The 12,287-nt window shown below is 41.8% G+C and overlaps 2 protein-coding genes across 2 annotated transcripts; both read right to left on the bottom strand.

Moving 5' to 3' along the window:
* Positions 1–1,767: 1,767 nt before the first annotated feature.
* Positions 1,768–9,050, bottom strand: LOC111251272 (uncharacterized). Its single transcript, XM_086990507.1, has 4 exons — positions 7,759–9,050; positions 7,423–7,427; positions 4,983–5,174; positions 1,768–4,776 (listed from the first exon to the last, which is right to left on the bottom strand). The coding sequence occupies exons 1-4, from the start codon at positions 8,271–8,273 to the stop codon at positions 4,508–4,510; spliced, it is 981 nt and encodes a 326-aa protein (XP_086846633.1). The 5' UTR covers positions 8,274–9,050; the 3' UTR covers positions 1,768–4,507.
* Positions 9,051–9,175: 125 nt separating this feature from the next.
* LOC147755543 (uncharacterized) lies at positions 9,176–11,995 on the bottom strand. The gene is made up of 2 exons (XM_086990017.1): positions 10,676–11,995; positions 9,176–10,298 (listed from the first exon to the last, which is right to left on the bottom strand). Exons 1-2 carry the CDS (start codon positions 11,262–11,264, stop codon positions 9,931–9,933), a joined length of 957 nt encoding a protein of 318 aa, XP_086846143.1. The 5' UTR covers positions 11,265–11,995; the 3' UTR covers positions 9,176–9,930.
* Between the last annotated feature and the right edge of the window lie 292 nt (positions 11,996–12,287).

Below are 12,287 nucleotides of genomic sequence, written 5' to 3'. Positions count from 1 at the left end.
ATATATATAGATCGCTGCAGAGGTATATCCCAGTGCATATTAGGCGATAAATATATTAGAAATTTGGACTAATAGAGAGATTCTAAATTGAACAAAAAAAGTACAGTAAAAAAAAAGCTTTTGAAACGGCGGCGGCATACGTTAGAGCTGACTTTTGCCAACCCAGATACGTAGCTTGTCCTTACCGTTACTGACGCCGTTGTTTAATTCAAAGATTTTCCCAAATCCATATATAGTTACTCACTTGACCAAGAACACTTCCTTCTTATCTTTTATGCTTAACAAAAAAAAACCATTATATCTAACTCACCTATCCTAAATGTGATGACACCTATCGTAGAAAAAATATTATATATCTTTGACTATAGGATAAGCTTGGCTCGCAAATGAGCTTCAAAAAATGGACGCGTGTATATCTATCTCCATGGACAAATCACAAAACCGCTAATCCTCTACCAAGGCCAAGACCTAAATTTATCCATGCCATTCATGTGGCCTAAATTATTCAGCTGACGGTCTCGATTTTTTTTACAACTTTTACAACTAGAACAAACTGTTGTTTTTTTTTTTTTACAAACTCTATGCTTTTCATATGAATTTCATCTAATATAACAATAAATCAGAGTTAAACCTCGACTTATTGTATTCAGTGAAACGAGATCGCCGCGAATATTCAGACTAGTTCCGACCGACCGACCGACCAATCAATTCATACGACAAGCAGTTGGTCTTCATCGGTTCGATTTTCGCGGCCGATTTTCAGCCACGCGTCAATGAGGTCTCTTGCACGGTCCGCCCCGACGTGTTGTGACGCGACGTGGGCGACAAGCCGATTACGCTGTTCGAAGCTGAGTGTGCATAGGCGACAATTGAACGCCCGGGTGTGAATGCTTTCATGACGCCGCAGGTGACACATTGTACGTAACATCTTACCACAGAATTTACACGCAAAGGGACGCACATCTAAATCAATCAACAGCCGTATCGAAGGGCAAAACAATCAATCACATCGAAGTATTAGAGACGGACTTGAACAACTTAGCTGTATTGAAAAAAAAAAAAAAATATATGAAATTGGTTAGCACTTTTAAAACTGATAAAATTTAAATTTAGTTTTTTTTTTCCAGTATCCTATAATAGATGCAATAATAGTAGCAAGTGTCATTGATTTTCGTAATGATCTACAGAACGTGTAAACAATGATAATGAATCATAATTATAATACGTATTTGTAATCATTACCTGTATGTGAGAGGATATGTCTTTTAAGGTTATGCTTAAAGTTCGAGCGGTAGTTGCAGAGGCGACATTTAAAATCCTCGAAACTATTTTCTAACATTTTCGAAATTAGTGACCCTTCTAGGAACTCAGTGGAGAAAAGCGTTGTCTCCACCCCATCCGAGCGTTCTTCTGAAAGTCAATCAAATAGTTGCTTAAGGTGTGAACTTCGAGGTGCATATCTATCTGTCTGTGTTGGCAACAATACGACGATAACGACGGCTAAACTCAACAGATGAATGACCCCTCTCAAGGATTTAAGGTGGTTAGTAGCAGTTTGAAGGTACTGTTACGGTTGAGCTTTATTTTTTATTTCGTTGGTTTTTCAAGTTGTGTGCACAGCAATATATTTTGATGTGTACTAAATAGAAGAAGAACAACGAAAGTACACCCATTCACGATTCCTGTAAGAAGATTGCTTCGCACTGGGTCTGGGATGACCATGGTCCCATGAGTGAATCGCCTGGAAGATAACGCGGTATGTTAGACTTTGTCTATTCTCGTTTTTTTTTTTCTTCTTTTGCTACTGATTACAGTTTGCTTAGGTAGCAGTTCGAGTACGACATTTGATTATTAGCGAGAGTCTTGAGTGGGACGTCTGACGCATGATCGGATCAACGGAAAAATGAATACAACGTTTATCGGTGTATAATAGTAGAGACAGTACTTTATTTAACCTTGAAAAATATATTATCTGCGACCAACGTACAGTCCGATCGTTGCGTGACAGAGTGCGCATATAACTCAGATTGCGCCTGTCTGAGCATTTTGATTTCGATAAGTCTCGATTAAAGAATTGTTTTCAATATCGGCATCGACTCAGGTGCAAAGCGAGTGTTATTAGTCACACTCGGGATGACTTGTTTTGGAGCTACCGATAGCTGCTGCTGCTGCTGCTGCGCTTGACTGATGTAGGATTGTTGGATGGAACGTCGTCGCGTCAAGTAAAAGAAGTCACTAACTAACAAGCAGTTCCAGATATGTTTTCGGCTCATCAGTTTACTCCTTTCCCAATTACACCGGATAGCCTTAAACCTTGCACCGTCTTCTTCTACGCATAGTTTCACTTATAGATCACCTAGACGTAGAGATTTAACCGGATTTATCACGGAACGTATTCAACACCTTCGGTACACTATCGCTATGTCCATTCTAAATATTAAGCCAATCAATAAAGCTTTGAGGCTAATAAAACATACTTTCTGTTGCAGTTCACTTTGGTGATCTGATTCTAGCTTCCTGAACTGCGATAATCTTCCGTCCTGATAGAAATTTTGCTCTGATCAGTACCGCATAGGCCAATCGTCTACGAGGTATATCAAGGCTGACTAAGCTTCGCCCCAGACGGAACACTGAGTTCCAGTATTTGTTCTGGCGCAATTTGGCAAAATTGTATCTAGTTCGTCAATCCCCCACTGTGATCTTGGTGTGAACGTTACTGTTCACGTATATACGTACTGCCATAATGGACGACTTATGATAAATAGGTATTTGCTTAGGTGAAGACACGATTTAAATAGAGATCATTCGTTCCCATTGTCCATTTGATTCATATTGAAACGAGGTAAAGTTTGCGAATGAAGAAGCTCGCTAACATTTGTTCTTTGTCTACACGCGCTAGATAATGTGCCGAGATGCATAAAAATCCTAAACAGATCCCGATTAACGCTCAACTTACATAAGATAAACATATGGAATAAATATTAACAAGTTATATATTTGTCCAGTTCAGCATTCTGTTAACTTCTTTCTTCGGTCGTCTCGCGGTAGCATAATAAGAATTTGAGAGAGTAAGTGCAGTGGCAATAATAATCGTTTCCTTTTCCAATATGTCGATGCAGTGGTGGTGCGGTCATGTCAAGTTACCAACTACCACCAAACTAGGTTTCGCGGAGGTAAATTCTGCCTGATTGTAGAAGGACAACCTGACTTACCGTCGATAAACTCTTCAAGATTAGTTGCGCATTTCATCGCGTTCGCCATAGGTATGTTCTACTTGTTGGTCGTGGGGCAAACAACTGATAGTTCCGCTCGGTTCATATTCTAACAACGGAAGTCGGCCCATGACTGCAATATAAACTTTTCCTGCGTCTTACGTGAACGCTGTCTACCCCGCTCTGATACGCCGTAGTGCATATACGAGTACGGATTAAATGCCCCGCTTAATGGAACCGTCACGCACAGTGTGTTCACTATTGGTCGTAGACACCTCTGCATTTGCTATACTGAAACATGTTGTAGCTTATGGAAAAGCTCTAACAAGGTCAAATCCTGCCTCTTCGTCATAATCAATCTGCTACTGACGAACAATCGTTCTCCTTGAATTGAGCTATAGCACTCCTAATTACTATAGATGCGGGCAAATTATAGCTCAGATATTATCTAAGCGACTTTACCAAATACGTAATCCTTTTATTGGTTCCTATTACGAATCAGTACAAGCAGTGGAGAAAAAAGATTGGAAGCGTACACTATTGCGATAGGATTTGTTTTGTTTCTAAAGAGCGTATCGCTTACAATGGAATAGATTATATTCTAAGTAAGTCTCCTGTATATATATATATGTATATATATATATATATATATATATACAAAATACGTATAATGTGCAATTACGTACCTCTCAGCCATTGCTATCCATGTGAGTTTGTTCCAAGTACCCTATATATCAGACTATTTTACGTTACATCAATAGTTGTCACTTTCCCTCTATCGATGAAGACCGTTGTAACGGCATACTGTCTTTGTTTAAGTAAGATCCATTACTCTCCCTACGAATGGCTCGCATAATGTTTTCGTCATGTTTTTCGAACTGATCTACGCAAGCGACCGTCGTTTTCTGTAAACTCGAACCTTCAATCTACAAAGAATTCCAGCTTGTTCCGTAGTTATTCTTTGATAATGAGAGTATTCACACAAAAGCATTTCCTCTTATTAATCCTATTGATAGTGTTACGAGTTCAGCATATGTTCATTAATCGTTTCTGTTATCGCAGACGGGTGACTGCAGCAGGGTATGTCCAAACAGATTAGTCCAGAACGCCAAAAGCCACGATAGTGATGAAATCGAGGACGTTACGGTGGCCGACGGGCTGTGTAGGCGGTCGACGGAACTGCCAAGACCATCCCACCCAATCGGGTTGCCATTGCATGAGACTGTCGTTTCAGCCGGTGTTGTCCGTCGGGTTCGTCGAAGCCGCGTTCTCTGACCCTGCTGCAGCAGCAAGTCCTAGAACAATTGGGAACCGGGGTGGTGCCGACTAATATGGTGATTCAGCGAGTATTTCCGTCTGAACGACTGCTTGCAGTTGGTGCATGAAAAAGGCCGCTCATCGGTGTGCGTACGAACATGAACTTTCATGTTAAAGTTGCGATTTGTCTGATAGTCGCAGAAGCGGCATTTGAATGCTTTGTCCGAGTAGTGACTTCGTACATGCACAATGATGTCCCGGCGGGTAGTGAACTCCGAGCGGCAAACCATGCATGCTAGTGATTTGCCTGCAAGAAGAAGCAGCCACTTGACGGTATCACATGCGTCTTCTGGGCAGATCCAGTAATCTATACGCCTATTGCTCGGCCAAAAATCCCTGTGTAGAGTCGGGCAGCACATGGTGGAGCTGCACATTATAATAGTCTCTATAAATAGTAAGATAATCTTTGACTCTGGAAGCGTTTGCAGTAACGAAGCATTATTATTCACTTACCGGCCAAGTAGTAATGTTTGGCTTCATGTTCCATTAGCGTTTCCTGGTTCGAGTAGATCTTCTGTTCGCAGAACGCACAAATGAACGACGATGAGTCGTCTTCGTCCTGATCGTCGTCTTCTTCATAGTCGTCGCCCGCGTCCTCGCCTTCTTGGGCGGCCAGGATTCTTTTCCAGGTATCGGCTGCAACCAATTATATCAGTCCGGTGCTCTTTCTCGCACATTCTCTCTCTTTAGTTATCTTCTTCTTTTTCTGCGTTTTTACATAGAAAACATTATCCTTCACATCCTCTTAGCTCACTAAATGCAGCCTACTAGCTGCTAGTATCCATAATTAAAACGTTGAAGTCGCGTCGTTCTTGTGCATAGCTTCGATACGACTAAGACTGCTATGGGTATAAGCCAGCTACGTTTGACCACGTCCACCATATTTTGATAGATTTACGATTCAAATATTCGCTTGTTAATTCGGACATGTTTGTGTCAAGTTAAAAGTTAACCAAAGTTCATATGCAGATAAAACTTACGAACCATTATAATCACGACAAAAAGATTAGTAATAAGATCTACATTATGCTTATCTACGCTCCCTTGGGATATACTTCAAGGAAAAATCTAGAGTATGAACCTAACGCGCAAGAAGAATTAGCAAATGATAGGCGTGTGGGGTAATGAGGAGTTGCAAGGATTATGAAGGCTGCTATATTTATAAACGATGATACTTTTTTAATAATGACACACGGAGCAAAATACACATTGACATATATTGCTGTTTGAATGTTATAACACAGACCGCGAAAAACACGCACTCGCCCGTAAATATTAAGGCACAGATAAAAACAAGATGTACGTACGTACGTACGTACGTACGTACTCATTTGAAGCAGATGCTTTTGCACAAAAATAATGTTATCAGCCATCGTTCGAGCACTGATTGTAAAATTTCGATGTGACTGATATAGTTTTGCCAGCTGAAATAGTTTCACTATATAAAATGTGTAGTATGTAAAACCCTGGTTTGACAGCTGATACAGAAAATTACGAATAACTAATAAAAATAATATTTTAGCAATTGTATTACAAACTTCTTGGGACATTATATACAAACAACGGCACGTCAACACACTACCAGTTGTTAGCAGACCATTTTACATGATCTGTATGTACGCCATATTTCAATAACATGTGTTATTATCCGCACCTTCGCATTCATATCCGCCACCCACACAAACATTTGGCACGGACAAATTATAAATATTATATGATGTTCTAAAACAAAAATCCATACATATCTATATGTGTACGTAACCCGTGAAGGCACTTTGAGGCAAAGGTTGAAGGTTTGACACTCGAAAAAAATAGCCAAGCTCTTACGATCCCCGGCAAACGGCTTTACTCGTCTCTTAAACTCTAAAATTACGCCAACCTCGCAAGTTTCCATAAATTTAAAGGGAAAAAAATATTGGCTAGATTACATTGGCGGTATGGATCTGTTAATCAAAGTAAAAAAAAATGGCAAATCAACCACAATACATCATGGGAAAAGTTGTCCTCCGATGAGCCCCCTAACGCTTCTACAAGGACGATACGTCACTTAAGTAAATCATTCACTTTAATATTATCGCGCTTTTCTCAGCCGTGAAACTGATAAATGCTGTAAAAGTCTTATTGCTTTTTTATTAGATATAGTAAACTGGCCTCTGGTTAATGGAATGCCCCCGAGCTTAATAAATACGCTACTGAATACAAAATAAATTATTTGTCATAAATATGTCTCGCTAAAATCAACGGCAGTGTTTCAAACGGATATAGGGAGCTAGCGAGATTGGGAACGTTACCTCTCCTTCAGTAACGACGCCCTTTATATAGAATACGGGAAACCCTATCATTTCAAAAAAAAACACAACTAAAATAGGATTACGTAGTGTCGATAAATAAAAAGAAATTGGCGTACTCCTATGCCCTATGCATACCTGTTTTTTAATTATTCAAAAAGCACGCATGGATCAAGCTTTTGATGGCACCGATTTGCGTCAGTAACTAAGATTCATTTAGATTCTATTTATAACAGGAAATATGCGAAGTAAAATTCCGCTGAAAAGATCTATTGCAATGGTTAGTCTAAGCATTTTTGCATAAAAGTAAAAGAATCCACAGATCAGATAGACGTCGCCCACACCCTTGTATACAGGTTCACAAGGTTGAGTATGATGGATCTATTGAATGCCACCCGGAAATTGGAAACAAAGTATTTAATAACACTCCCTTCTATAGTGTTAATTTCCATCAAACACAAAGTACTTAATGTGATTAGGCGCATTATTTACGAGGGCGTAGCCTCTCATATAGAAAATGTTATATTTGACATGATATATGTAAAGAAACGTGTTGTTTCGACGATTTTAATAGCTACTCTAGAAATTCGGGTGATGGAACACACAGATACTTGAATTTGGCACATGGTATATCAAAACAAATTTGTTTACAGGCTTGCTAGTCTCTAATTGACGATACAGAAACGTGAAAAAAAGCCAGGCCCACACAGAACGCTTAGGGCAAATAATTGCAGTTTTCCTACATTCTCACACGGCCGACTCAACAAGATATTATTTTTATTTTTTCTGTATACAGATACACACTTACAATAGAGGCTATGCATCATTTGACCGAGACGTCATTCATCGTCCATAAAGTTTCTCTGTACTCTATAGCCATTTACCGAAGATTCATTGTCGACTCTTAAGGCAGAGGTTTTAAGATTAGGGTTCGGGCAAGCTAATGGTTGCGGGCCATGTGATTTTCAAGATAGTTCTTGCGGCTAAAGCTTGCGTCACAACCGGGCTCGAAACATTTGTATGGTTTAATCGGCGAGTGGACCCATAGATGTTCTTTGAGGTCATAGCTAGTCCGACCTCGGTAATCACATACCTCACAAGGGTAGGGTTTTGACGATGAGTGAATCTTTAGGTGTTTCTTGAGATAGCGGTCCTGAGCAAAGCTAGCGTCGCACAAATCACATTTGTATCTTTTCGTCTCGTTATGTACCTCCATATGGCCTTTAAGATTGCTGGATGTACGGAACGCTAAACCACACACGTCACACTTAAAGTTCCGCTCGCCCGTGTGAATCGTGAGGTGTTGCGTGAGGAAGGTACGTTTCTTTAATCGCACCCCACAGACCTGGCACTGATATGGCTTTTCGTGTTCCAGCTTGTGCACGAGTATTTCATTGCGTTTCTTCGTACGGAAACAGCATTTATCACACTCGAATTCGCCAATTTCCAATTCCATAGGCTGGTCTTCGTCTTCGGAGGTTGAAAACGAAATTTTTGTCCTTGGTCGGGCAGAACGTCTTGGCCGCAAGTTGGCATAATCTGAAACGGCCGAGTCTGCTAATGCAGAGGTGCCTTTCGATGAGGAGATGCGTTTTCTTGTCGTGATCGGCGTGACTGACGCACTTGTCGTCGAGAAGTCTCTTGAACTTCGAATCGTAGCTTGGGGATCCTTTTCCCTTTCATCTTCGTCTGTCGAGGTATCCAGATCGATAGGCTGTCCTGCTGAAATTCGCGACCGTCACCAGGACGAAGGGGAATGAGGTCTCATAAATTAGTTGTTTTTTTTTCGACTTGTCATCTCATTGTACCAAAGAAATTATTTGCAGTCAAAGCCTCAATTCAGGACTCGCCTGCACTCTGATGATCAGATCTTTTCAATGTCACTTTGAGGCGCTAGCCATACGCAGTATGAAGCGTTTTCACTAGGGGATTTTCGTAGACAAAAACATTCAGAATTCCAGGCCGCCATTCGTAGTTAGAAAGAGGCCATCAATGCCACCACCAAAATGTTATCGAAATTCGACATGTGAAATGATTAGTAATATATATGATGTCGCAGCTGTTGATCTGCTTCGTCATGGAATAGTAATACGTTGGCGTACAGACCGTACGACGACGACAAGTGTTTTATTTCAATATGCGATTCCATTGTCAGAGAATGACTACGTCATCTGCTCGAAATTGCTGCTTTGCCGCCCTTGTTGAACCCGTCATGTTAATAGGAACACCTTTCGTATCTGTAAGAAAAACAGCATTAGTAAAAAAAGTAACGCGTACGTAAACCAGCTGCCAGGTATGTGATTGTCGAAGACCAATAAGGAAGAGAAATCGAAGATCTGTAGAAAATACTCGCTATCATTCTTTACAATTGTAGTAGTTTTATTTCTATAATTGCTACTGTCATATTTTACATATTCGTCTACTAGTCACATTGCTACGGTGAGTTTCGTTACTTTTATGTTTAGTTATTGAGAATCGAGGAGGTTTCGTCGACTCTCTTCCAACGACGAAGTAAGTTATAATAACCTAACATGAATATCGAGTTTGGTACGGCTCTCTTTGGCTGTCTCGCCTACCCCATTACGTAATATTGCTTATTCTTGAAATTCCCTCGAATTCAATACAACGCAGGTACAAAGAACCTTCGAGTACACCTAGCTGCACTCAAAACCGGCTAAGTATGTAGTAACATTATGTTTTATGGTCATATTTATATTGTATATATGTATATCTTGAGAGTTTCGACCTGTAATACACGTCCGCAGAGCCACGATACAATGCCAAATACTGAACTTGATCGAAGATATTGCCTATATATATCCAGCAGGAACCAGCATCCGGAGAAAGCGTATATAGACACCCGCGCACAAAGATACTCAATGACGGGTGGCCATTATTACCACGCACATTTCTCATATACACACGCAAGCACGTAGATACGATATAGGTTCTACCCTCATATCTTTCTGCGCTTACGGATAGGTGCCCACTCAGAATAAAGAAGTAAGGACAAGGTAAAATAGCTTTAATGTAGTGTATAAAATATAAGTTAATAATAAATACACTCCTATGACTATTATTATTATTATTATCCGTGTTAGTTCTTAGTATAATCATTTGCCCTGATGTCCGTTGTTGCTGCTGCTGCTGCTACTACTACCGGCGCCGCTGCCGCCTCCGCCGCCGCCTCCGCCGCCGCCCGAGCTGCCAGCGCTCTTGCGCTTCTTATGATGCACCCGTAAATGATCCTTAAGACTTTCCGATTGTGAAAAGAACATTTTGCAGTGCGTGCAATGGTATAGATGCATTTTGACAACAGGCTCACCCGTATCACTCTTAGTATTGTCTTTTTTATTATGACTGACACTACTGATGTTGTCTGACGTCCCAGCGTCAACAGAAGTTTCCTTCACTTCTTTAAAACGTTGAGGTCGAATCTTAAACTTCACTTTTGGCGCAGCGGCGACCGATGAGTCCGGCTCTAAAATGACGAGGCGAAGGGGTAAATGCAAAAGAAGAGAGGTAGGAAATCGAGAAATTTCATTACTAGGTGTCACTTTCCATCAATGTTACGTCCATGCAGCCCTGAGATTCGCTAACTCGTTACTGTTCGCTGGTGACCGCACGGTCACTATTATTATGTTTCTGATATGGTTAACGGTAGATAGACAGAGTACAGAAAATGCATGCGAGAGTTGCGCAGCGATGAAGGCGAGCGCGCACCTCACGACTTCCATCGTATGCAGGAGACGAAAACTGTAGGGCACTTCACACCGAAAGCCAGCCAAGAAAATATTTAACAGTACTACGTCTATTAGAAGGCTTGCAAGATAGATAAACGGGATAAACTTATCTTACCTGCTGCTGCTGCTGCTGCCGCCGCCGCCGCCGCCGCCGCTGCCGCCGCCGCCGCCGACATCGTCGTAGTAGACGCGATCGAATTGTTGCCGAATGTCGTTCTAATAACAAGTTTGGGCGAAGTGACCTCGCTTCCGTCAGCTTTCGGTACGCTTCCAGACCTCGTTCGATACGAAGTAGCTGTCAAGGTAGTGCTGCCGCTGCTACTGCTGCTGTTGGCTGATTCCTCGGACATAACGGTCGAGGTCGTTGTGCTCGCCGCATGCATCGGTGACGCTAACTGTATATTAGTCGACGCCAGCTGGCTTGCTGTCGATGGAGAAGGAACGTTTGCCAAATCAGCCGCAGAGTTACTTGAAACCGGCTGGCCATCCTCAAGTACTGATGGTAAATGCAGAACGAGTTTCTGATACACTGGCGCCTTCGTGGGTAGCGTCGAACGTCGCGTTTTGATCGGCGAACGCATATTGCGATATCGATTAAAGAGCAGACGCGCTTTTTTCACTGAAGCAGGTGCCGGTTTACTCCAGCGAACCATCCACTCTTCGTTATCTTCGTCGTCGGCAAACGGCTCACGTGAAGGCGTCATGCACGCGAATGGGGATGCTTTTGCTACTTGATTTTGCGAGGTAACATATGCAGAGCCTGCAGAGGGCGAAAAGCTGTCGCGGCCAGCTGCTGCTGCCGCTGTTGAAGAACTCCCACTGCGAACGCAGCTACCGTTATTAGCCGTACCTGGCTCAATGTTGATGCTATCATTGTCGAATACTGTTGCGCTCGTTATTGGATCCTGGCGTTCCTGCGACCGAGCGGTACTAACGAGATTGCTGATACGGTCTTCGGGTAACGTTATTCCTGACGCTGTGTGCTGAAGCTGCAACCCTGTGGAACATTTGACCTGGTCTGAAGAACTAGATTGTGCCGAGTAGGCCGAGCTGGCCGTATCTCCTTGTCGAACATTTAGTAATTGAAATTGGTTGCGTTTGGGCGACGAATAGTTCGCTGGAATGTTGCGTGATGATAAAACGAACTCAAACCGATCAATAACGTTTTTCGTTGGCGGTGAACTTGAATCTGCCACCAGCGGTGATGTCCTATTGCTTGTTAGGGAAAATACATCCTGCCTTTCTTTCACAGTCTCCTGCTGCCTTACGGCTATTGGGGAAGACGGTGGAATGCTTTCGTCCTGTGAGGATTCATCCGCCGATCCTGGAGCTGGTCCGTGAATTTCGACGTGAGCTTTCAGATCAGCTGTAGAGATCGCCGTATACGTGCAGAATTCGCATTTTAACTCTGTCCAAAGGGTACGAGAAATACATGTTAATGATCACATGTATTTGGTTGGCAGGGTATGCCACCAATAACGATTGTTGTACACAGTACGGATCGACAATCCTTATACTCTGCTTTACCTATATAACTCAATCATTAGGTTTTTGTGTAAGATTAACGACTTTCTCACACCTATTAATTTTAAATATCAAAAAAAGGACGAGTGTTAGATTCCATTTAACCCTGTGCACTTTGCCGTCTTCGAAATGATATTTTTACTCATAACAGTGTGATGCCATAATAGGCGACAAATGAAGGAACCCATGACGTTTCAACATGC

The sequence above is a fragment of the Varroa destructor genome, unplaced genomic scaffold, assembly GCF_002443255.2.
Source record: "Varroa destructor unplaced genomic scaffold, Vdes_3.0 BEIS01000005.1, whole genome shotgun sequence".
Taxonomy (NCBI): domain Eukaryota; kingdom Metazoa; phylum Arthropoda; class Arachnida; order Mesostigmata; family Varroidae; genus Varroa; species Varroa destructor.
This window is presented reverse-complemented; position numbering and strand designations above follow the sequence as displayed.

What these genes read in the sequence shown, in the direction of transcription:
- LOC111251272 (XM_086990507.1), bottom strand. Translation starts at nt 8,273, where the DNA reads ATGGAATTGGAAATTGGCGAATTCGAGTGTGATAAATGCTGTTTCCGT. An exon ending in CAAACATTACTACTTGGCCG is followed by an intron (nt 4,777 to 4,982) that starts GTAAGTGAATAA and finishes TTCTTCTTGCAG; the next exon opens with GCAAATCACTAGCATGCATG.
- LOC147755543 (XM_086990017.1), bottom strand. Translation starts at nt 11,264, where the DNA reads ATGACGCCTTCACGTGAGCCGTTTGCCGACGACGAAGATAACGAAGAG. An exon ending in GGCAGCAGCAGCAGCAGCAG is followed by an intron (nt 10,299 to 10,675) that starts GTAAGATAAGTT and finishes TCGTCATTTTAG; the next exon opens with AGCCGGACTCATCGGTCGCC.